Below are 23,629 nucleotides of genomic sequence, written 5' to 3'. Positions count from 1 at the left end.
CTATGACTCAAACTTGCGCTTCTCACCACTCGCTGCGATGGCGAGTGCGTCAAGACCGCCGTATTGGGCGGGAGCGGGGTTGTAGCTGTAAGCAGTCGGGTCGGGGTACCGAGAGCTGTTGGGGAACTCGAGGAAAGAGTCGGTGGATTGAACAGCGGGGGCCATGGAAAATCCGGACGGGCTGAGGGGAAGCGACGGGTCTACCATGGAAAGCTGTGACAGAGAAGGCATCGTCGAAGACTGGAGCGGGGCTGGCTTGGGGCGCTTTGCCTGGTGTTTAGCCTTCTTGACGTCGCGCTCACCGCCCTTGGCGGCATTGCGGCCGCTTTGGTGGGTGCGGCGATGCTGCTCCATGTTGTCTTTGCGGGTGAAGGCCTTGTTGCACTCGGGGCAGAAGGCGTCCTTCTTGCCAGTGTGCTTCTTGGCGTGACGGGCAGCGTGGCCAGAGGTGGTAAAGAAGTCGTTGCAGCCGAACTGCTTGGCCATTGGGCACGGGTAGCTGTTCTTCTTGGGGCGGGCGTTCATCGCCGCTTGATCAGGGTGCTCAGACATGTGGTCGGGTCTGAAGTAGCCAGCCTGGGCAGGGTTGGTGTGGTAAGGAAGAGGGCCGGACGACTGATGCATGGGGACGCCGAACTTCTGGTCGACGAAGAAGCCATTTTGCGCGAAGACAGGCGAGTCCATGCCGGGCTCGTAGGAGAAGTCAGGCGTGATGGGCGACGGGGTCTGCATAGTCGAGTCGGAAGAGTCGCTGCGGACCAGGCGAGGAGGTGAGGCGAGGGGTGAAGATGAGTAACTGGAGGTCCGGGATTGGAGGGAAGGAGTGATGGAGGGAAGTCGGACAAGTTGAGGAGGAGGCGCCGGGCCGTCGTTTAGCAATGACACTCTGCGACCTGTCGAATTCTTGCCGGACAAGGCGTCCATTTTGAGCAAACACGTGCCAGTGGGGGAGCGACCAAATTCGCAGAGAGAGCGATGGGCTGCACGTGAAAGTGGTGGCCGGGTGGTTGAGGCGCGCTTTATACAGGGTGATGTTTGAGTGATGTGCGAGGCAGGCGACTGACGTCGACACGACAATGAGACAGGTGTGGATGGTGGGGAGCGGGCGTGGTGAGTGAATTGGGAGAGAGCTTACTGGAGCACCACACGACAGATGCGGGACTGGGAGCAAGTTATATTGGGCAAGGCACAAGCAGGGCAGAAGCACAGGGTTCGCTGGTCCCAGGATCAGGGCACTATCAGGGACTGAGAATTGCATGCGTGGGGATGGGAAAGTGCAGTCCGCCCTAAGACGCTAGCGCCAGGCAGTGGCAGGGGCCCCGGCTGCCGGCGATCAGCTCGCAGGCGACGCGCACTAGGAAAGAGCGACCGACCAGGAAGCGGCATCAGCGCATGACACCGTGGAACTCAGTGCGATGCACCGCGGAGCGTGCTGCTGGGTTGCTGGGACGAAGCTTCAGCGGTCCTGCAATCGACATGGGTCGACATGGGTGGTGCAGAAAAAGAAAGCCATGCAAGATTGCCCGTCGGTAGCAGACTGCGCCGGCCAATGCTACGGCGGCGGACAGGTGCCGTCTGCTCAGGAGAGATCGAGATCTCGAGGGCAGTTTCAAGGAACTCTGCGACCTTCGGGCGCCAATGGCAAGAAACAGGCCCTGTGCCAGCTCACACCCGCACCCTCCGCCGGCCTGGTGCCGGTGCGTGTCGGCGTCAAAGAGTCAGTTGTTTTGTTTGGGGATGCGCATCGGAATGATGTATCGCATCGGTCGCATGGTGTCGACACTACAGATCGCGACACCACAGAACTACACAGCGCAACTACACGGTGTATCGCAACGACAGCAGCGACAAGTCGTACCAAGACCGTCAGAGCCTGTCATACCAGCTTCCTCTCCTCTCAGCGCCCCAGGGTCTGCATTCTCGAGCGCATTCGGTACTCGAAAAACAACGCGCCGGCATAACGTCGCTAGGTCTGATGTAATACAGAATCAGGGTCTTCTCCGCTTACGCATCCCTGCCAGCCGTTCCGACCTATCCGCTCGCAGCCTAGCGCCCCGCTGGACGTTAAGCAGTGATCGGGTCATCTGGTGGGGGATCGGTATTCTCGCAAAAAAGATGACGTCGGGCGCCCGCCATCAGCCACAGCCCCTGGCGCTCTTTTTAGCGGCAAAAGCCCCATAGACTCCTCTGGCCAGACTCTTGACCTGGCGCGCCGTCCTCGAAACGGCAGCCGCGCAGCACTGACCGAACCCCTCCATCGAGTTTTTGCACCACATCGACGTGATCTCCCTGCCCTAGCCTGCTTCGTTTCTTTTCACTTTGCGCGGCCACCACCCATCCGGTCCTTTTGTCCCCTCAAGGCTGCCCGAATCACGATCTCTGCCACCCTCGCGCGGCCTTTTCCCATCGCTGTTTTATGCAGGGCCCGCCCAAGTCCCCCTTCCTGCCGCCGACTGACCCGGCGTTAATCTTCTCTTACAAACGCTGATGTCACTCCTGCCCCGTGCCTTACGCCTCGCATTCGGCACCGGTCCCCACTGCCGCCCTGCCTTATCGGGAAACTCACGATGGCCAAATCCCATGCTGCCTCATGTGCGCAAAATTACCAGCCGGCCGCACGAGGGGTCCCCTGCTGTGATGGCTGCACCTTATGCCGATACGCTGTCCAATATCTCACCGACTTTGGGCCAACATCGCGATCTCCATCCTTTTGCTGATGGGAGCAAGGGCGCCACGCAGCCACGTGGACCAGCCCGGTGCTTCGTGATCGTCCCGCCCAACATCTGAGAGATGAGATGCGATCTTGGCCAATGCCAGCCTCGTCTTCAGCCATAGATCCTCCTGAAATGTTCCACGGTACTGCGCGCTTGGCCCCTGCCACAGCTGCTTTTTCCTCGTTAATCTGGGAACTCAAGATGCTCACCGCGTTCAGCTAACGCCAAATTGCTTCTTCGCCGCATGCTCTGCTCGCGCATCTCTCTCCGTGCACTATTCCTCTGTGTGCCCCAGCTGCCATTGGTGCAAGACGATGCGCCCACTTGAAGACCCTGCAGATGAATTGATGGCGTCTTCACAAGCGCGAGAGCTCTCAACGTCCGGCGGCCTCAGCTCTCCACAAGATCAACACGTCCAGGATGTCAGATTGCGCCCGCATCTTCGGAATTCCTTTTGATCTGACCCAAACAGCCGTTTCGCGCCGTCTTGCACATCTCTACTGATAGTCACTGCGAACTGTTTGGATGCCAATACCATCGTGAACCCATTGTCGCAAAAGAAGCGCGCCCCACCTTACATCGTCTGTATACCGATTTTCCAGGGAGCTCCATTCTCTATTCTTGGCAACCATATACCCCACTCAGTATCCGTTAGCAGGTCGTCCGCGCTGTGTCGAATGAGAGTTGCTGGAGTATACTCCGAGCAGCGTTTTCACGGTTGGCGCTACTCTGAACTGTAAGTGCTCAACGATATCGTGACCAAGAAGTCATAGATGGCACTCCATCACTCCCGTTTATCCAGCCTAGGGCATATCCATCGGCTATTGCACTCTTCCTAGCATATCTGCATGGGTATCGAGTAGAGTAGAACTGCGAGAGCCCAACGCGGCATTCACATCCGCTTGCTTGCCTTACAGATGCCTGTCGCCGTAATTGGAAACATCCTGGCCGCATGGGAAGAGGGAAACATGTTCCTACCCAGTCAAGTCATCCCCAGCGCTCTCCAGCAACGTCCCTGGACAAGCTCCTGGTTACGAACTGGACCCTGGATAGTCCATCGTCAGCTCCAGACCATGTACGCGTATTGTCACCAGTAGTCCCGCATAAATCGCAAGGTTCATACACAACACCTACGACATGGACAACACAAACCCATATTGCCGATCAATATCGTTTTAGCCACAAAACTAGCATACGTCACGTAAAAGCCGTTAAGCGACGTGGTTTGAGATCAGTTGTCCCGTGGCGCCACTAATTCCGAAGATATTCGGTGTCGAAAGAGCCGTGTTCTCGTAGGTTGATAGCCGATCTTAGCAAAGTCTAGTCGCTCTCACTTCCACGTTCGAACTACGGCAAGCGCGCAAACTCCAGACTCCTGCTTACATTAGTTTTTTACGCCTCTCATTCCACATATGCCGTCTTGAGCTCAACCATTGATTGCAGGGTCTTTCAAGGGAGCTATTGACCCCTCCAGAAGCGAGGAGCAAGCTCCGGAATGAGGGTCTCTTACTCGAAACCCCGCTCCAAGCTGCGTTATTGGTCAGAACGCCCCGGACCAACCACCCGTGAGGCGTCGACCGTTGCCGAGTAACCGTAGCATATCTGAGAAACAGGTCGCGCTAGGTTGTCCCGCCTCCCCGCGCTTACACTACACCCAAGTCAATCCACGTGGGAAGGAGCTGTTCATTGTAACCCTTTTTCTTTTGCTCCCGACCTCTCAGCACTGAGCGACCCTAGGATCACACCCAGCACTCTGTGGTCCACCGTGTAATGATTATGCGCCAGGTTCCCAACTCAACACAAGGTTCGCATTCGTGCGGGGCGGCTCTCCGCAGCGGTATCAATGCTTCATGAAGATCTCCAATCCTTCGAGCGCGCGCCATCTCATTCTCAACAACGCTGGGGCATGGTTCTGCGAGATTCAATTACGCCATCTATGGACCCTTTGAAAGTTGTCATGATGCATGCCGGAAGAGGTCGTTATCCGGTTTGCCAGGGGTTGGGGTTGGTCAGCATTGCATCCCTTGAACAGTGGCAGATCTGGACCATCGTTCTATGAGCTGTAATGTTCACAAGACATACGGACCATGGCGTAGGTCTATTCTTTGTGTAGCTTACGCAATCCAAGGAAATGTAGCTGTCAATAATCGGTCACCCTCCAATGCAGTCACCGCAGTTTCGATGACCCGCAGCATGTCTCCTGGTAGCGACCAAGCCGTCCGCTGTCAAACCATCGTATGATGTGCGCCATGAATAATGCGAGTCGTGACCGCGCATCGCTGAGCTGAAACGCGCATCGACAACCCCATCAAGTTACACCTCCAAGACTCCGCCCCAAGCAACTGAAGCGAAAATCCACACCTTCTGCAAAGCTCAACAGTCACGCAGCATTCCTTCGCGATGTCGAGACTCAGCCTGACCTCATTACACCGAGCAATAGGCCGACTCACAAGCATCATGACCGGCATAAGCGAGCGCAACGAGTCGTCCCTCTGACGTCTTCTACCGGGCATCTCCTCCGTGTCACACATCACATCGCATCTCATCCGCGGTCCAACCAACCCCCTTGTCTTTGCTCGGTTGAGGCTTGCTCTCCTTGGTATCTTTTACACATGACACTCTTCCGCCTCATAGATTCCCAACCACCAACCCGCTCAAATCCCCACTACAACCCGCGCACCCCCAATGCGAAAGCGAAAAACTTACGCGTTGCATCGGGACATCCGTTTTTTCGCTTAATTACCGAACATCGAACGGAGAGTCTTTGCGATCCCGGGAAGGTCGGTCCCCACTTGCATTGTTTGACGTTATCATCGCCGGGGGTAGTCAATTGCTGTTTCTATTCGTGGTACTCTGCGACTCAAGATGCCGAGTCAGAATGCATGTTCCCCAACGCCCCCGAATTTCATGTGTGAGATGGTCTTTAGGTAAGGTGGCGTACCCGAAATCCACCTGCCGGATGGATTGTGTACCTTGTCACTTTCGATTTCCGCGGGATGGTTTTCGTCAGTCGGGGATTGGTCGCGGGTGAAAGTTCCGCTGGGGGAGATGGAGATCGGGTAGGTAGATGCGCTGCGTTGGCGACTCTTTACAACGGTATGTCTGGATTGATGCACTCCTACGTCGTAATTCGTAACTCTCAACAATATCTCTTCTAACCCGGATTCAGACCATGCTCCCGCACCCGTACATACACTGTCTTCTTCTTATGCTACCATATAAACTTTTCGCTTAAGCAGCATTTCTCCGGAGCGCATCTCAATGCAGCTCAGATCTAAGGCCAGGGTGCTGAAAGTAGGTTTTCGAGTGTCGCATGCACTTCTTCCCTTTTTGGAAATACAAAATGTTCAGGCCTGAGACATGCTCCGTACCCTGCCCAAACCTAGGCCTGTGTCTAGACTTTGTAATGATATCGCATACGCGACTTGCTGTCTACTGCAGACTATTCGAACGATCATAATGCGGCGTATCGCTTATCTCTGGGTCAAAGTGGTGAACTGGCGGCCTGAAATATGTATCCTCAGCAAGGAGACCGTAGTCATCTCGCGCATCACTAGTTCCTTCTCCTATAGAAATGGTCAAGTGATAAATTGGTCAGCACGGGCTGGAATAAACGCAGTAGTCAAGTGGTAAATGCTCCTCACGCGGAGTTCTCGCCGCTCACCATACCCATGGACATGCCCAGGTGTCATGTTGTTGTCAGAGCAAAGTACGCGCGGGCTGAGCTGAACTCATGTACTAGAAGCAGGGAGACCCATTGCTATTTCATGCATAGACTAATTCAGGCTTCTGTTGTAGAATGAGTAGGTGATGTGGAGGTGAATCGCGTACTCAGAGGCAGGGAGACCATGCCTATTTCCTGCATAGACTAGTCCTGGCTTCTGTTGTAGAATGCGCATAGTAATGGTAATGGTAACACGGAATCTAGATCGCGTACTTGGAAGCAGGGAGACCATGCCTATTTCCTGCATAGACTAGTTTTGGCATCTTTCGGCAATCTATGGATTAGGTATAGTTATAGTGAAACGCGGAGATTGAGGCTGCACGCGCGCGCTATAGTCAGTGTCGGAACGGGGAAGTGCGCGGGGGGAGGCGAGGCGGGATGGGCGAGGCCTTGATCATTAATCGGAAAAGGGTTCTTGGGGTGCTTGGGCTTCTTGGGTTCTTACATCTTGACATGAACATTCGCATGGTACACCATGCGAGATGGCCTTTCTCGGTCTTGAACGCCGATGCAGAGGTTTAGTGATCGTGAGAACGACCTCGGGACATGATGCTTTCATGAGGTTTGAATGAGGTTCGAATGAGTGTTTTTGTTGGGCCTCAAGAGACGGGATGGAGTTGCATACGTGTTCTTGGGCTTCAAGAGACGGGATGGAAGTGAAAGAGTGAGGCTGTTGAGCTCGAGGGACGGGATGGCGATGGCGATAGTCCGTTGAGGAGGTGCGAGGTTTTGGGGGTGTTGGATATGCCCCCAGATTTCTGTTCATGAGATTCCTCGATTTGCATCTACATCTGGGTGGATGGGGCAATGCTATAAGAGGGGAGGAAGGGGCTTCGGGTTAAAATGCAAGCTATCTGCCCCCTTCTCATCTTTTCAAAGTGTCCGCAAACGCCAAACTCTGGATAGAGGTTGTGGATGGGATGTTCGTCCTACACAATGTACATTCTGTTTGACATATGTACGGACTTCCTGTGTGATATTTCTGTAGCTGGTGTGGCATGTTGTTTTTACAGAAAGTAAGCTTGTATGCTCAAGAATTTCGAGAGCTTGTAAAGCCAGACCTAGAAACGTACTTTCCATACTCTTTCGAAAAATTGGATACTAAGGTGTCTCAACCACTACTTCACTGCGGGATATGTGAGGTTCCCACCTCACTCTCGTATCTTGCTTAGACATTGCAACTATTGTAGTATCCAGACAACCTCGCTCAGTCCAGATAAGATCCAATGCGAAGTAGCTATATTAATACACTGCAGATCTGACAATGTAGGTGTGAATCAACTACTGGGCGTCGAAGAATTACGCTAAGTTAGGCAGGAGTCTAACCAGGCAACATATCTAGTGCATGCACCCAAACATCAGTAACAGCGATGAACACACTCGCTATGATCTATGAACTCGTCCATTACAAGGGTATGGGATATCTACAATAAAACTCAAGCCATGGACAAGACGAACAACGCCACTTGATGAATCGCATCAGCATTACTACAAGACTGACTCCTCGCACCTGCTTTTTCCCTACGCCCTACAAAAGACCCAGCTACTCGCTATCGTCATCGCCGATAATCTTCGCGTAGTCTTCCATAGAAGCGAAAGTAGGCAGGCTCTTGAGCTTCCTCTTCTTGCTCTTGCGGCCGTCCTTGTCCTTGTCTTCGTCGTCATCGCCGCCTAGGTTGAGTTCGACGGGAACGTCGGCGTCGCTGTCCATGAAGGCGTCTTCGTCGTCGAGGTCGAAGTTCTCAAAGTCGTCGTCATCGTCGTCTTGGTGCTGGCCACCGACAGCTTCTTCTTCTTCTTCTTCCACCATATCCTCATCATCATCGCTGCCAAGGTTAAGTTCGACACCGCCATCCATGCCTCCGGCCTCGTCGTCGCTCATCATGTCATCCATATCGAAGTCGCTGAGGTCGTCATCGTCACCACCATCGCCTTCAACATCCGGACGACTCTTGACAAGCGCCTGCCAGATCTCATCATCATCGTCGCTTCCTTCATCGCTGTCGTCCTTGTTCTTATTCTTCTTCTTCGTCTTCCTGTCAGCTTGCTTGGCTTTGCCGGATTTCTCGAAGTATGTATGGAAGAACACTTCGTCAACACGGACATCGTCGACCTTGCGTCGCCAGAACTGCTCAGAGTTGAGCGGGTCGTGCGTGCGGTCGCCGTCCCGGGCGGTAATGAGGTAAGACGCGGCCTTGGAAGTTCCAGACATAGGCTGCATGATCGAAGAACCATGTATACCAGGGGCCTTTGTCTTTGCGTTGCGGAAGGAGAACTTGTCGAGGAAGTTCATGAGAGTGTAGATAGTCGGGTCAGGTTTCTCCTTGATGGGTTCCTGGTTGACAATCTTGGAGGCCAGGACGTGAACAGAAGGGTGGTAGTGTGCTTGCAGTGGCAGCAACTCCCATAGACAAGACAGATCAGCATGCGCGTATTCTGGGTCTCGTTTCCGGGAGTCGTAGGTCACTTGTGCAGGCTTCTCTTCTACCTTCTTAGTCGTTGGCTCCTTGTCCTCATCAACGTCCTCGTAGTGCTCATCGCCGCTATCGTCGGCATGGTCTTCAGGCGTTGACAACATGGTTTTGATGGTCGGGAAGGTAGCTATCAGTTCGTTGACGAGGTACAGAACACCACAGATGAAAGGCGGCTCGTGCATGTGGATGATCTGGAGTAAGCGCTTGACGAAGGCCTTGACACGCTTGATGCTGGTATCGGCCTTGAGCGAGCGGTAGAGCAAGTTCAAGAACATGATGTGCTTTGAGGTTGTCATCAGTCGTGGATCCAAAAGAGATTCGTACAGAGTTCTGTAGAAGCGATCCGCGGAGTAGTGCTTTGTCGCAGAGATCTGCTGGATGAGTGTCATGGCCTGTATACTGGTGTTGAAGTTGGAGGAGTGCGTGACTTCGAAGATCATGTTGAGCTGCTCCTCAAACTTTGCGTCGTCGGTTTTAGCGAATGGGAATGCACGGTTGACACCTGTTAAGATGGCAGAGATCAGCTTCTCTCGCGACTCGTCCTCGACCTTGAAGGCCATGGTTGCCGCCTTTTCAGCCTTCTGCTTGGCCATCTTTCCAGGCTGACCACCACCTCCCTGAACGTGACCGTACTTGTTTATCCTCTTCTCTTCCTTCTCGTGCTCTTTCTGCTTCTTCAGCAGCCCAAGGAAGATGCTGAAGTAGATTTCGATAAGCTTGTTGGCGACCTCGGGCTCCTTCAAGCTGAGAACGGTCTGGTTGAGTGTAATGATGGCGTAGTATTTGGCAACGCCGCTCTGGTTCGGTCGGAAAATGAGATCGGATTCGATGGAGCTGATGATGACGTTCTTCATGAGCGGGTGGGTAATCTGGAGCTGGAGCAGCAGGTACGACGCCCTTGACGCGACCTTCTTTTCCTTGTCTCCAAGCTTGTTGATGAGCAGGCGCAAGAGGTTCTCTTCCTGTTCCGGCTTCTCCTTCAGCAGCTCCCAGACATATGTGACGGCACGGTTGCGCGAGTATTCGACTTCGTCGTTGGACCAAGTTTCCAGAATCTTCAGCAGCTCGAAGTATTGTTTCTTCAGCCAGTCCTCATACGCCCACACAATCAGATGTGTCTTCTCCAGGGCGCCCGGCAGCTTATCGCCTGCTCTCCATTGTACGTTCTTTCCTTGCAGTGCCGCAGTCAGGCCTGGCTGTCGCGCAAAAGCCTTGAGCTTTCGGTCTGGTGGGAGCAGAACACCCTGACCCAGCAAATCCTTCAGCGCAGCCAAAGCCTGCATGGCAGCATTTCTGCTCTTCTTCTGCGACAGACCCATGAGCTGGCCAAAGGCCTTTTGCGTGTGCAGCGGCGACTCTTGAACCAACAAGGTCAACGCGGACACCTTATCCTCCATGGTACCAGACTCCATGACGGTCGACATGAACTTATGCGATGAGTCCTTGGCCAAGTGGGTGGCTGCATACTCGCTGGCCTCTGCGTCGAGGAGCTTGATGGCATACTCGTGGATGTTGTCGATGATGTAGCGGGGCGGGATCGTGGGATTCTCGACGGTCGGGAGCGCTGGCAACTCTATCGCATGCCATTCTGGCTGCGGCTTGAGCAGCTATCACAGGTTAGCTTCGTGATGAGTTTTTCTTCTCTTGATAATGCGCACCAACTGCGACCGCGGCTTCTTCGCGTCACCGTCCTTGCGCGTGTCTTTCTTGTCGTTGCGCGCGCCATGCTTCTTGTCGTTCTTCGCGCTCATCCGGTTCTTATCCGGAGAAGGCTTCTTGAAGCCATCCTTGGTCTCGGCATGGGTTCGCTTCTGCCCCATTTGGTTTGGTCGGTGTCGCGGAGGGTGGAGCTACAAGGTCCGTCAGAGAAGAAACTCTGACCGTCATGACCTTGAAAAGATTCCAGTCGCTCGCGAGAGCACTGAGTCGAGATTTTGGAGGCCTTGGCATCGGCGTTTTGTGTGGCTAACGGCTTGCGGACTAGCGCGGTGGAGCCTTCATCGTGGTGCATATTGCGACACAAATGCGGACTTTGGAAGCACCTCCGTGCGGCCATGCTGTGACTCAACTGGTTGCTTTGATTCAGGGTCTTTTACATCACACATCAATTCGGTCCTAACCTCGACATACCAAGAACACCACTTGGAATACGTCGTCACTACCAGCACATCCCCCACCAACTACCCCGCCAGCTCGCATATGCTGGAGTAAGGCAAGCGCGCAAGGACCACGACTACCATTCCACATCATGGCTACCGAAGCAGGCGATGAGGATTCCAAAATATCCATCACACCTCTTCTCAAACGACTGTGGCATGAGTCACCGACGACCAAACCAACAGCCGACGAGATTGCAGCAGCCCTCTCCTTGATCTTCACAAACAGTCTATCCGAAGTTCAGACTGGAGCGCTGTTGACATGTCTCCACTTCACAGACCAAGACAGACAAGCAGAAGTATTGGCAAAATGCTCCAAGGCGATGCGCGACTATGCTACTGGTATTGACGTCAAGGGTCTTCAAGAACTCATCAGCCAACGGGGAAGGAAAGAGGGTTCCTACCAGGGAGGGTTGTGCGACATAGTCGGTACAGGAGGTGACTCCCACAACACTTTCAACATCAGCACTACGTCGTCCATCCTCGCCAGTGCTCTCCTCATGATCGCAAAGCATGGCAACAAAGCATCGACATCACGTTCTGGTTCAGCAGATCTCCTGTCTTGCGCACCCCCTAAACCACCGGTCATCACCGCCATCGCACCCAAGACCATCTACGAAATCTACTCAAAGACAAACTACGCTTTCCTATTCGCCCCAATCTTCCACCCTGGGGCCAGACACGCTGCTTCCATCCGAAGGCAATTGGGCTGGCGCACCATCTTCAATCTTCTCGGTCCCCTGGCAAACCCGCTACACGATTTGATCGAAGCGCGTGTGCTGGGCGTAGCGAGAAAAGAGATCGGCCCTGATTTCGCCGAGTCGCTGAAGCAGTCGGGCTGCAGAAAGGGCATGATAATCTGCGGTGACGAGGAACTGGACGAGCTCTCGTGCGCTGGGCCAACGCACTGCTGGCGGTTAGTTGAAGATCCCTCGACAGGGGAAACCAACATCAACTACTTCACTGTAACTCCAGCGGACTTCGGGCTACCCGAGCACCCGCTGAGTGAAGTCAGTCCTGGACAATCGCCCGAACAGAACGCCCAGATCTTGATGAAGATCTTGATGGGTGAGGTTCCGCCGGATGACCCGATCTTACACTTCGTCTACATCAACACCGCGGCGCTGTTCGTTGTCAGTGGTATCTGCGATGCGGATACCAGTGACATGGGCGAGGGTGATGACGGCAATGTCATCAAAGAGGTTGGCCCTGGAGGTGGACGCTGGAAAGAGGGCGTCAGGAGAGCCAAGTGGGCAATCTCAAGTGGAGCGGCGTACACCGAGTGGCAAAAGTTCGTCGAAGTTACGAACAAGGTGGCATAGATTACATTACGTAGGTCTCCACACGATTGTGTAATCTAAAATCTTATCGTGAAGGTACTCCATGGCTTCTATCAAGCACGCACTTACATCTGCAAGTCATGAAACCTCTCATCTCGCCCTATCGGCTACTTTAATGCCCTACTTCTTTCCTGCTATTCAGCTTCTCGTTCTTACTCCGTCCACCAGCCTCCGAATGTCTGACCCAGTAAAGCCCCATTTTGGCCTTTCTAGTACAAACGTCCGATCTTTTCTAATCCACTTTTTTACGACAATCCGCAGCGTCTGGAGCTTCTTTGCGATCATATCAACATGCTCGAGCGTCTCCACTAGACGGTTGGCCATGTCGATGTCTTGATAGTAATATGACCATACGAAGGTCAATCGTCGCAAGTTAATTACGTGTGTAGCGATGAAGGAAAGAGACCGGTAGTCTGCTACTGGTCCTTGCCCCGACGAGATAGTAATTGATGTCATGTGTGCCAATGTCGACGGGAGAAGGCGCAGCCAGAACAACGTATCTGGCCATTGGACGCGAGGAGGTAACGCGAAAGGAATCTGAGGGAAGGGCCTCAATGTCAGCACATCGTCGAAATCGATCTCAGTGCGGCTGAACATCAGATCCAGAAGCTCAGCCCGGATCTCCTTATTCACGCCAAGTATACTCATCTCCGTTAGGTACCAGTAATTGAAAGCATTTACCCAAACATCTTGGTCATCCGATGAATCGTCACCGTCACCGTCATTGGGCTTAACGAGGCAAGCACGCATGCCCTCCATATTCCGTTGCCTGCAGGAGAACTGCAATTTCCGAATCTTCCGGCGCACTTGGAATACTCCGTTGCTTGCGTGCCGCATTCTTGGATGCTTGCTATTGGAATCGTGGGTGAAGTGTGACGCGTAGGAGCAGTCGTTGCACCAGTAGCCAGGACAGTCGATCCAGACGTAGCCTCCGACAGGGAAGCCGAGGTGAGAGTATACCATATCGCGCACTTCGGCAGGAAGACGAGAGAAGAGATCCGGGGACGTATTCGTAGACATATCCGTAGATGCGGCGATGGGCGGCGGCGCCGAAGGCAGTATTAGATCCGGCTTGGTCATAGATCGTGGTATTGGTGGCATGAATGAAGAGACGAGGATGTGAAGGTGCTGTAGCATTGCACTGAAGAGCAAGTGAGACCGTCGGGGCTGGAGTGTCATCGTGTGTTGACGATTGGGTGCGAAAGATCAGGAAGTGCCTAACTCGTGGCTGATTTTATGGGAGCACGCGGGCAGTTACGGGCTATTATAGTACTGCCTGTTGAGAGATAGTTGCAGCTTGTGCAGGCAGCAAAGCCCGCACGGTTCGTGAGAGATCTCGTTAGTTATTGGAGCGCTAAGTCTAACGGTCATTTGCTAACTAAGTTAGTCCTTTCGCTACTATACAACTGTTTATCGCATATATTATAACTATAGTACTATCTATTTTAGCTCTTTAAGCGCTCTTTAACGCTTTTATACGTATAACTTTTAAATTTTAACTACTTCTTTATTATACCCTAAACTATCTAATTTTTACTACTTACACACTAGCTATATATTATTATAATGTTGCTTTTAGCACCTTCTTACTCTCTATAACAGTTATTTGTTTGTTCTTGCGCCTAGCGAAGGTTGGTTGTTTAACACTCACGCTTTATACAAGCTAGAAGATGTGCAGGTGAACAGGATGACTTTTGTATTATAGTCTTAATAGAGAAACAAAATCAGACGCCTTTGTATTCGCTGTATGCAGCTACCGCAATCGCTATACTCCGTCTTATAGGCGTCTGCGGCGCCTTGGAAGTATCCGAAAATACTCCATAGCTATCTCAGCCTCATAACGCTCCGAGCGAGTTTCTTCCTCATCTCTAAGTCCGTCCAGAATCTGCCAAATCTCAAGCACAACCGCACCCCATTGGAGTTTGTTCAAAACCATAATCTCCTTCTCCCATTCCTTCTTGGAGTAGCCATAACGACTCTTCCACAGGATCCGAAGTCTCTCGAGCTTCTTTGCTGTAATCGTGACCTTCCGAATCGTCTGTACTAGCGCCATGATGCCTTCGGTAGACATTCGGTAAAACGAGCCTTCCCACGTACTATAAGTCAGGCAGCGCATATTGATAGCGTGCTTAGCGATGAACCGAAGAGATTGGCAGTCTTCTTTCCATGCATTTTCGCGCCCTGTATGGCCGTGACAACTGCCGAGTAGAATGATGGACGTCATATGTGCCATCGTCGAAGGAATTAGGCCTAAGCAACTTGGTTCGATCGCGCAACGGGGCCGAGAGCTGTCGTCGAACTGGAAGGCAGTGTCGTCTGTCAAGGGCCCATAGAACTCTACGTCATAATTTCCAAACACCAGGTCCATGAGCTCCGTCCTAAGTCTTTTGTCTACCTTGAGTAGACTTGGCTCCATTATCCGAGCACGATATAATTGACGGGGCTTGAGTTCGATATGAGCCGACATGCCCTTGCTTGGATAGCAGTCATCAAATCGCACCTTCGCAATCTTGTGACGCACTTCGATGTTACATTTGTCTGCATGAGCCCTTCTCGGACACTTCCAAAATTTGTGTCGCACAGCCTTCCTGCGATAAGGGTATTCGTCACAGTCAATCCATATATGTCCTCCAACTGGGAATCCAAGATACGAGAAAATGATTTGCCGTAGTTCGGCAGGAAGACGGAACAGAATGTTCGAGGACGTGTTCGAAGGCATTCTGTTGAACGGTGTCGAGGGCGCGGTCATGATTGAAGTGGCACTTAGTGATAGTTCTGGTGGCGTAGCGGGCGGATGTCAAAATTGTTGGAGTAGTGTACTGATGCGCGTGTAAGACTACAGCGATTCGATTGGATTCTCCTGGTGTTGAGGAGAAAGAGTCCGTCGAGCGAGCAGGCAAGGAAGTGTGAATCCCACGGCTTATATGTATGGGCATAGTTGCAGGCTACTGCGGCCTACTGTTCATTACTCCCGATTCTGCAGGCAACAATAGGCACTCCTTGCTGGTCCGTGAGAGCTTACGTCGAAGTTGCAATGGCAGAGACGTGTTTCACTACCAGCCCTTCCTGGCTCATCTTGCCCCTGTCGACCGTCGGTTCATGCGCGAAGCACGTGAGTACGGAAACCGGATGTGTGATAAGTTTGCGGCCAAGGAAAGTATCTGGATGGAAGAATGTTATCGCGAACATAAGGCTAGGCGCTTTCAAGAGCGATGGAGCCTACCGTAGAATGACCGAAAGCACTCTCTGGGCTTTTTACTCTCAGTAATCGCATAAGTTATTATACCAAAAATGATCGCCAAGTAGCGCGTACGATGCATCGCGGCAAACGTGTCTGACGAACGTTGATGTTATACCTCGACGTCCGTTGGCTGACTCTACCTGTCGAACCATGGTACGGTACATTACTTGTGAGTCAAGTCGAAAGTACAAATTCTTCACATCAGAGATGAAAATGCTAAACAAATTCTTCACTTGACATCGTCCAGCTGTGAACATCTGAACAATATGTCTATCTTCACCCCCACTTACTATTATCCTCGCCAAACGAGCTGCATCATCTCGTACGACCCAGAACTGAACGAGGCAATAGGCTTCACCCCCGCCGTTGTCAAAAGATGGAAGCGTCTCCTGGCCATCCAACGAGTCTTCAGCGCGCGTGTTATATCCATGAGAGATAAAGTGAGAGAGGTGACGAAGGAAATGCGGCGATTGAGGAGACCTGGGGACCTGGAATTTCCAAATGCTTGTAGAACGAGGAAGACCTACCGATGGATGCTTCAGTGTTTGAAGCGGCAGCTATTCATGTGCAACAAGTAAGGCTGAGATGAGAGATTGCCGTATGGAGAACATGAAGCTAACGCTATCGCAGAGCCATTTGTTCGATGATGAAAAACGCAGATCTCCCTAGATATGCTTATAGCAGTTGTCGCTCGCTCACATCAAGGGTCAATGCTCTACCGCGGGAACTTCAGGACCTCGTTTTCGATCACTTGCTCGGTCGCATGTATAAGCCGTATGTGCGTGATCGCACATTTAAGCGCTCATATGTGCTTTATACCCGGGATAGGGTGAGCCTGCAGGATGGCATAAAATCCCACATCAACTTGGAAGTTCAGTGGGGTGACCGTATGGCCAGAGAACGCACCCAAGGTACCGTCAGCCAATGTCCCACCTTCTGGAAGGAATGTAGCCTGCATAATCAAATACTGAGGTTAGCATGGGCGAGGATAGACTCAGTAGCAGTAGAGCAGGACCATCGAAGGACCGGGAACCCTGAGCTGCCGTACCCGGTTTTCGACACGCCGCACTTCATGGAGCCCAAATTTGCACATCCGGGAATGGTAGCCGCTCTCGTAGAGCGAGCGAGATACAAGATTGCACGGGAGACAGCGCGTACGATCTTTGTCGATTCCAACGCACTCTTCCACTTCGGCACAGCACACTCACACGCTTTCGGTGTACCCCTCGCAGGTTTCTACAACACAGTGCATCTTACCATTTGGCCGAGCCATATATTGGGACGCATTAGGTACAACCGCAAGAAGATGCATGAGAAAGATTGGGAAGCAATCCCGGTACACTTACGGTACATTATGCTTACAGCGGCGGAACCCATGGAGAGGTATGGTGGACGCTTGTGCATCAGGGCCTCCCCCCCACGTTGGGATTACTTACCAGGAACTTTCGACACGGAGCGGTACAAAGCTATGTTTGAAAAGGTTATTGAGGAGTTGGAAAGCCGAAGGATGGCTGTGATAGACTTCTGTTGGATGTAGCCAGTGAGACAGAAGCCGATGAGGCTCTGCTAAATCGATCTGGCTTTCCATAGGACCATTATTCGCTCATGAGAGGTATACACGTGCGGTCGAGTGCAAATTGAAAAGCTTTCGCAAATTCGTTCTGAGATATGAGGGGATGTAAATGTTTTGAGGATTGAACAGCGGTAGCTAGCCTGAGCTGGTTCGTGCCCTGTAGGTTGATTGTAGCCTCCTCGCATCTTGATGGTCTTCATCTGTGAGACATGTAGTCAGCGAGGTCATCCGCAAAGCCTCTTCTGAGATGACCGTATCAGCGCCACCATGCCCATAAATGGTGGATTACTGATTGTATCGAGGGCCTGAAAGAGGCAGTACAATGGGGGATTGCGCCCTGTGAGGCGTCTTTTCTTCGTGAGACGGTTACAAACGTGTTGAAGGCCTGGTGAGGTTGAGGTGTGACGACCTGGCACCTTCTCCGTTCGGGGCTTGGCACTCCTATGCAGCAAGCGCGTCAACACAACAAGCTGGCTGCGAGAACTTTCAGTTGCGGACCACCGAAGATACGAGAAAACCAACGTCCTCAATAATCGTCCCACCGTCCCGATCGCAACGTCCCGCTCGCATCACCACCCTTTTCGCATGAAATCAGAAATGAGCCTCAGGCCAGACCGGCTCGGGTCCCGTTTTCGGATCCAGGCCCCTTGCTCAGCCCGCGCTTTACGAAGGCGCACGGCCGCCGAGGTCGCATCACACACAAGACAGCGAATCTTCTCGACACGAGGTCACGCCGACAAGACAACTAATTTTAGGAGCTAACTTCATTGGACGCGTAATTAGTCTTGCCAACAACAACGCGACGATTTTGCACCTGCGGCATACTAACCTGTCGTGGTGTGTTTCTGGGGACTAGCGTTTGCGGCACGGTATCGATTATGTATGAGCATAGCGAGGTCAGCGCGCATGTGCGCGTGGTTGGAAACATGGTTGGGAAAGCAACGTGTGGTTGGTGGTGCGCCGTTTGACGTTTGACGTTCGACGGGCGCGCATGAGGCCGCATGCTGCATGGGCAAAAAAAAAACGATGGAAAGTGGAGGATGTGTCAGGGTAACAGGCCATTGGCTGGGGAAATGACGACAAGATGTGCATTGTTCCTATAGGAACATGGTTTGTTTGGTGGAACCACACGGGCTGGAAGAAGCGAATTGGTTCCTGAAACCCGGGGCATGGCTGGGAAAATCTCGAGGCACAGTGCCCGACCGCAAGCGCCTGAGGCTGACCACCCGAGTCGGCGCGACGGGATACAGACTCCCATCTCGACTCTCACCGCAACGACGTTCAGGCATCCATGTCTAAGACGTTTATAAGATCGCCATCTGGACGCCTGGAAGCAGAAGACCATTGAATGAAAAAATCTCCGCCCATATCACGAACACGAAACATCCTCGCCACGAAGGGTTCTATAATTGGCTGTGGAGAACCGCTAAGGCCATGTCAGGTCGACAGTTCGCCTGTTCCGGGATAGCATGGGGCTGGCGTTAGGGCTGGTTGCCGGGTCAAAGTGGCGCTCCAGGGCCAGGGTTAGCTCCGATGCTTGTTTCTTGGGTGCGGGTGAAATGGCAGCAGAGGCAATAAAAGGAGGACGCGTCTCGCGCAAAGCTTGAAGTCTGCTTCTCATCTCGCATCACTCAATCACTACTCGCATCGTCTTCATCGCATCCTCACGACTTGACATATCTTCAGTCAAAGACTATCGTTTAGAGAGATCAATCGTTTCCAAACAAACAACACACAACCGTCAATATGCGCGCCTCCATCTTCGTCTCCGCTGTTGCTTTCGCCGTTGCGTCGGCTCAGGTATGTTCATCATCATTTCAAGATCCATGCAGAACAGATCACTGATTTCCATCCAGGACTCTTCCTCTGCCCCTTCATCGTCCATCGACCCGGCTCCCCAGACCACCTACCTCACCCAGACCAACTCTCTCGGTGTCGTTACTGGCATGCCCGCTGCTGATACCTCCATCGCTACTCAGCCCGATGCCGTGACCAGCCAGCCCGCTGCCGTTACCACTCAGCCAGTACCCGCTGACATCCCTGCCGTCGGCCCTGGTGTCCACACTCTTACTCTTGCTGGAACTGGCACTGGCTCCATGGTCAACTCCACCCGCACTGTTACCGTCAGCGCCAACAACAGCACCACTGTCGCTCTTGTTGCCTCGCCCACTGCTTCCGATGCTGATGCTACCGGCAGCGGCAGCGACGCATCTGGTACCGGTGCCGACGCTACTGGCACTGATGCTGATGCCACTGGCACCGGCGCCGACGGTGCTGACGCCACCGGTGCTGCCGTCAACGTCAAGGCTGCCGCTGGTAGCATCGTTGGCTTCGGTGCCTTCATGGCCGCGTTCTTGTAAACGCTCCCCCCACCAATTGTTTTGTCGTTTTAGCTTCGAGAGTTTATTTTTATGAGGATAGCGGTCCTTGAGATACCTTGGGTTTTGCATCAGCATTGCTTTACACACCTGCATCGCAATACCATGGGCGTCGACACTGGCATGTGTCTTTGACGGGAATAATGTCTGTTTAGTTTAGTCATGGCTTGGATGAAACCAATGGTCATGAGGTTGATAGTACCCTTTTTTGCGTACTGGATGGGAAAATATATCAAACATTCATACTCAAAACACTTCTTCCATGCTTTGTGATATCTTGTCAGATTTTCAGAGTTTTTGCTTGAACACACAAGGTTCATTGATCCAGGAACCCAAAAGAGTGACCGACCTCGGCACACCTCAAAGTTTGGCACCTGCACACCCCGCCAAACAACCACTCCCCAATCAAACTAAAACATGACAGCCACCCCATTCCCCAGACACATCCCTTCAATCCCCTACAGCGATCCCCCAAGTCGCCTCCAAACGCTGGACATCTGGCTCCCCGAACCCCAGGAAGCCACACCTAAACCCAACAACGATGCGCCATGGCTAATCTACATCCACGGCGGCGCCTGGCGCGACCCCCTCATCGAAGCCCCTAGCTTCACACCCACAATCACACACCTCGCCGCTTCGCACGCCTCTACTCTAGGGAAAGTCGGCGGAATCGCAAGTCTTAATTACAGACTCTCGCCATACCCCGACCACGCGACGCAACCAAGTGCGCCCGACGACCCAGAGCGCTCAGCCAGACACCCGCAACACATCCGCGATGTCGCCCGCGGAATCCAGTACCTCCAGCGCGCATACGGGGTGAAGAGATGGATAGGAATAGGTCATTCCTGCGGAGCAACCCTGCTGTGCCAACTCGTTTCCGGTATAGGACTTACACCCGACCTCATACCCACGCCTCTCCCTGAAGCCATGGTCTTGATATCAGGCATATACAGTCTGCCGCTCATGATACGGAACCACCTCCCACCCACGACACCAGAATACATTTCGAAGATTTACAAGGAGTTTGTGAGGGGCGCTTTTGGTGAGAGGTCAGGGTACATTGAGTGGCAGGCTGTGTCGCCGGTTGCGGGGAAATATAATAAGGAGCAGTGGCCTGAGGGGAAGCTGTTGATGCTTTGTCATAGCTATGAGGATGAGCTTGTGGAGAGGGCGCAGAGGGATGTCATGTGTGTTACGCTGGATAGGGAGGGGTGGAATATTGTTATGGAGGTGGGGGATGATGAGGATGAGGTTAAAGAGGAAGGGAGGAGAGTGGTTAATGTACGGGATCTGAAGGGTGGGCATGATTGGATTTGGGAGGATGGGAAGCAGATTGCGGTTTTGGCTGCTGAGGCTGTGGAACGGTTGGCGTAACTTAGAAGTTGAGGTTGGAGGTGAAAGTGTAGTTATGTTCGCTATTCCCTATAGACATGCGAAAAGTGGAGTTCCAAAGTGGAAGAAGAGAGAAGACTCCGCGAATGATGCTTGCTTTTGGGTGGTATCCCATATCCAATAACCCCGATGCGGTCGCTTGCAGCTCGTTGCTATTTATACAGCGTGGTATAATGTACAGTCGTATCCCGTTCCTATCCCATCGTCTCTCATACAAAGTCGCTGACTACCTCTTGCTCAGCCTCTCGTCCATGACTCTGTTGATCTCGTTGTGCATCTGGTTGGATCCGCTCTCAGCATCGTTCAGCTTACTTTGGAGCTCTTGAACTTTCTTGCTGCTTCCGCCCTCGACCATCTTTGATGCTTGCGCCTTTGCCTGAGAAGCATTGACGTTGCCGTATACTGCCATGGCACTTGCGATCATGCCGCTCATATCGCCGACGTTGCCGGGAACGACAATGCTTGTGCCCTCCTTAGCCAAGTTTCCAAATGCGTCCACGTACTTCTCAGCAACGGAAAGCGAGATGGCGTTCTGTGCTGCGCCGCCACCTTGAGAGATGGATCGCGCAACTGCGTCGATTCCGTTGGCAGTCGCAGTGGCCTTGAGCAAGATAGCCTCAGCCTCTCCGTTTGCCATGTTGATCTGCTCAGCCCTCAAGGCCTCGGAAGCCAGGATGACCGACTGCTTCTTTCCCTCAGCGATGTTGATAGCAGATTGTCTCTGACCTTCTGATTCCAGAATCTCAGCTCGCTTGGACCGTTCGGCGGTGACTTGGCGGTGCATGGCTTCGACGACAGGTTCGGGTGCGTGGATGTCACGGATCTCGTATCGCAGGCAGGTGACACCCCAGTCTTGTGCTGCCTCGTTGATCGCAGCGGTGATGTTGGCGTTCAGGTTGGCGCGTTCTTTGAGGACGTGGTCGAGGGAGAGTTGACCGATCTCGGAGCGCATCGTGGTTTGTGCCAGTTGAGAGATGGCGTACTCTGCGTCTTCTACACCGTAACTATGGGTTGTCAGCATCGTCGCGACATCTGAATTTACGACATGCTCACCTCGCCTTGTATGCGTCAAAGACCCTGGTGTACAGGACACCATCCAGCTCCAGTGTGACATTGTCCGCGGTGATGGCACTCTGGCTGGGAATTTCGAGGGCGTTTTCCTTGAGACTCTTGACGTAGGCTATCCTATCAATGAAGGGTACCAAGATGGCAAGACCAGGCTCCAGTATGCGGTTGAACTTTCCCATGCGCTCTACAATCCATGCTGTTTGCTGTGGCACAAATCGGATGATTGTATTTGCAGGCCGACGGTTCTGTGTTGAGAAGTACGAAGGAGCGCCACCCGACTTAGAGCCAGTTTGGAAGGCAAAGATGTTGGTCGGGTCTGGGGCGGAATGCGAGTTGAGCTGCGAGAAGCTGCGGGCGGAGGATGTTGCCAAAGCAGCAGAGAGTGGCGATATCCTTGAGGTTGCGAGTGGTCTTGAGCTTCGCAGTATTCCGGAAGCCGTAGTGGCTGCCAGCCGTGTGCGCGACGCCATTATGGGGAGATTGGGTGCAAGCGATGATGATGTCGGACACGCGAAGCTCCAGAGTCATCGGCGAATCTGGCAGCCATCTCCGACCGCCGCATTATGTAATCCGCCCGTTCCTTCTCCAGAGATGCACCTTCCACGCTTCCAACATCTCGCCTTCGACATTTTACAAACCCGTCAGCTATCTTGAAGTCAGTTCAAATGTGAACCCATGCATATGATAATACATCTGGGACCAGTCTCTACTCTTGAATGCTTGAAAATGTATCTTCACACCATGGTCGGTGGATAGAACCTTCAGGCTTGCACGAGCGAAAGGAATACATGCCTAAGTTCACGATACGTCATCCTCTTAGATGGATAGCCGCGTTCGTATGCGCTCCTCGTTGATAACGCTTTCCTTCTTTCCGAGACTCTCACCTTCACTCTTGCACACGGAAGCTCACAGGGCCCGTGCTTTCATCGCACTTTCCTCCTCTGTCATGTTTGCCTTGACCTTCTCACCTCCACTTTCGCACTGGTAACTTCCCCGCCACAAGTCGAAATATTCAACACATCAACGGTTCAAGTAACGCAAGATGCCGCCGCAACGATCTCAAAAAGTCGCTCATCGTCATGGTCTGGATGACAAGCCCAAGAAATCAGTCCGTGGCCGACGCGGTTATCGCAAACACAAAAGCGGTCTCCTCAATGTCGAGCCCATCGGATCGGAGGTCGAGCTGTAAGAAACATCCCATTTGTAGTCATGTATCAACGGCACTGACCTTCCACCCAGGGCAAACAGCAATGCACGAGATTCTCCCCTCCTTCGCCTACCTGCTGAGATTCGCAACCGAATCTTCAGCCTCGCGCTCGGCGGATCACTAGTCAAGATGCCATCGAAATATTGGCCGATGGAGAAACCCGGAAAACATCGCGCGCGCTGGAATCTACTCCGTGTCTGTCGCCAAGTCTACGTCGAGACAGCCATGATCGCGTACACCACCATCCCCTTTTGTTTCGTTTCCATCAACGATATTAGGCGCTATCTGAGGACGTTGAGACTTCAACACGTACACACGATTCATTTTGGGGCTCGCGCGTCACAGATGAGAATGGCACTCCC

General features: G+C 52.8%; 6 protein-coding genes across 6 annotated transcripts; 3 read left to right on the top strand and 3 right to left on the bottom strand.

Annotated features, from left to right (window-relative positions):
- On the bottom strand, positions 1-732 carry J4E88_003336 (uncharacterized protein; the record flags this gene model as incomplete). The annotated part of the gene is made up of 1 exon (XM_049396989.1): positions 1-732. One exon carries the CDS (start codon positions 730-732, stop codon positions 1-3), a length of 732 nt encoding a protein of 243 aa, XP_049257331.1.
- A 7,249-nt stretch (positions 733-7,981) lies between these two features.
- On the bottom strand, positions 7,982-10,732 carry J4E88_003335 (uncharacterized protein; the record flags this gene model as incomplete). Its single annotated transcript, XM_049396988.1, has 2 exons — positions 7,982-10,519; positions 10,571-10,732. The coding sequence occupies 2 exons, from the start codon at positions 10,730-10,732 to the stop codon at positions 7,982-7,984; spliced, it is 2,700 nt and encodes an 899-aa protein (XP_049257330.1).
- Positions 10,733-11,160: 428 nt separating this feature from the next.
- Positions 11,161-12,390, top strand: J4E88_003334 (uncharacterized protein; the record flags this gene model as incomplete). The annotated part of the gene is made up of 1 exon (XM_049396987.1): positions 11,161-12,390. One exon carries the CDS (start codon positions 11,161-11,163, stop codon positions 12,388-12,390), a length of 1,230 nt encoding a protein of 409 aa, XP_049257329.1.
- Positions 12,391-18,968: 6,578 nt separating this feature from the next.
- Positions 18,969-19,582, top strand: J4E88_003333 (uncharacterized protein; the record flags this gene model as incomplete). The annotated part of the gene is made up of 2 exons (XM_049396986.1): positions 18,969-19,022; positions 19,079-19,582. The coding sequence occupies 2 exons, from the start codon at positions 18,969-18,971 to the stop codon at positions 19,580-19,582; spliced, it is 558 nt and encodes a 185-aa protein (XP_049257328.1).
- Positions 19,583-20,017: 435 nt separating this feature from the next.
- Positions 20,018-20,974, top strand: J4E88_003332 (uncharacterized protein; the record flags this gene model as incomplete). Its single annotated transcript, XM_049396985.1, has 1 exon — positions 20,018-20,974. The coding sequence occupies one exon, from the start codon at positions 20,018-20,020 to the stop codon at positions 20,972-20,974; it is 957 nt and encodes a 318-aa protein (XP_049257327.1).
- A 244-nt stretch (positions 20,975-21,218) lies between these two features.
- On the bottom strand, positions 21,219-22,530 carry J4E88_003331 (uncharacterized protein; the record flags this gene model as incomplete). Its single annotated transcript, XM_049396984.1, has 2 exons — positions 21,219-21,996; positions 22,046-22,530. The coding sequence occupies 2 exons, from the start codon at positions 22,528-22,530 to the stop codon at positions 21,219-21,221; spliced, it is 1,263 nt and encodes a 420-aa protein (XP_049257326.1).
- Positions 22,531-23,629: the final 1,099 nt, after the last annotated feature.

The sequence above is a fragment of the Alternaria novae-zelandiae genome (assembly GCF_023758075.1).
Source record: "Alternaria novae-zelandiae strain BMP 2774 chromosome Unknown scaffold_5, whole genome shotgun sequence".
Taxonomy (NCBI): domain Eukaryota; kingdom Fungi; phylum Ascomycota; class Dothideomycetes; order Pleosporales; family Pleosporaceae; genus Alternaria; species Alternaria novae-zelandiae.
The sequence above is the reverse complement of the archived record's forward strand: the minus strand, read 5'-3'. Positions and strand labels throughout refer to the sequence as shown.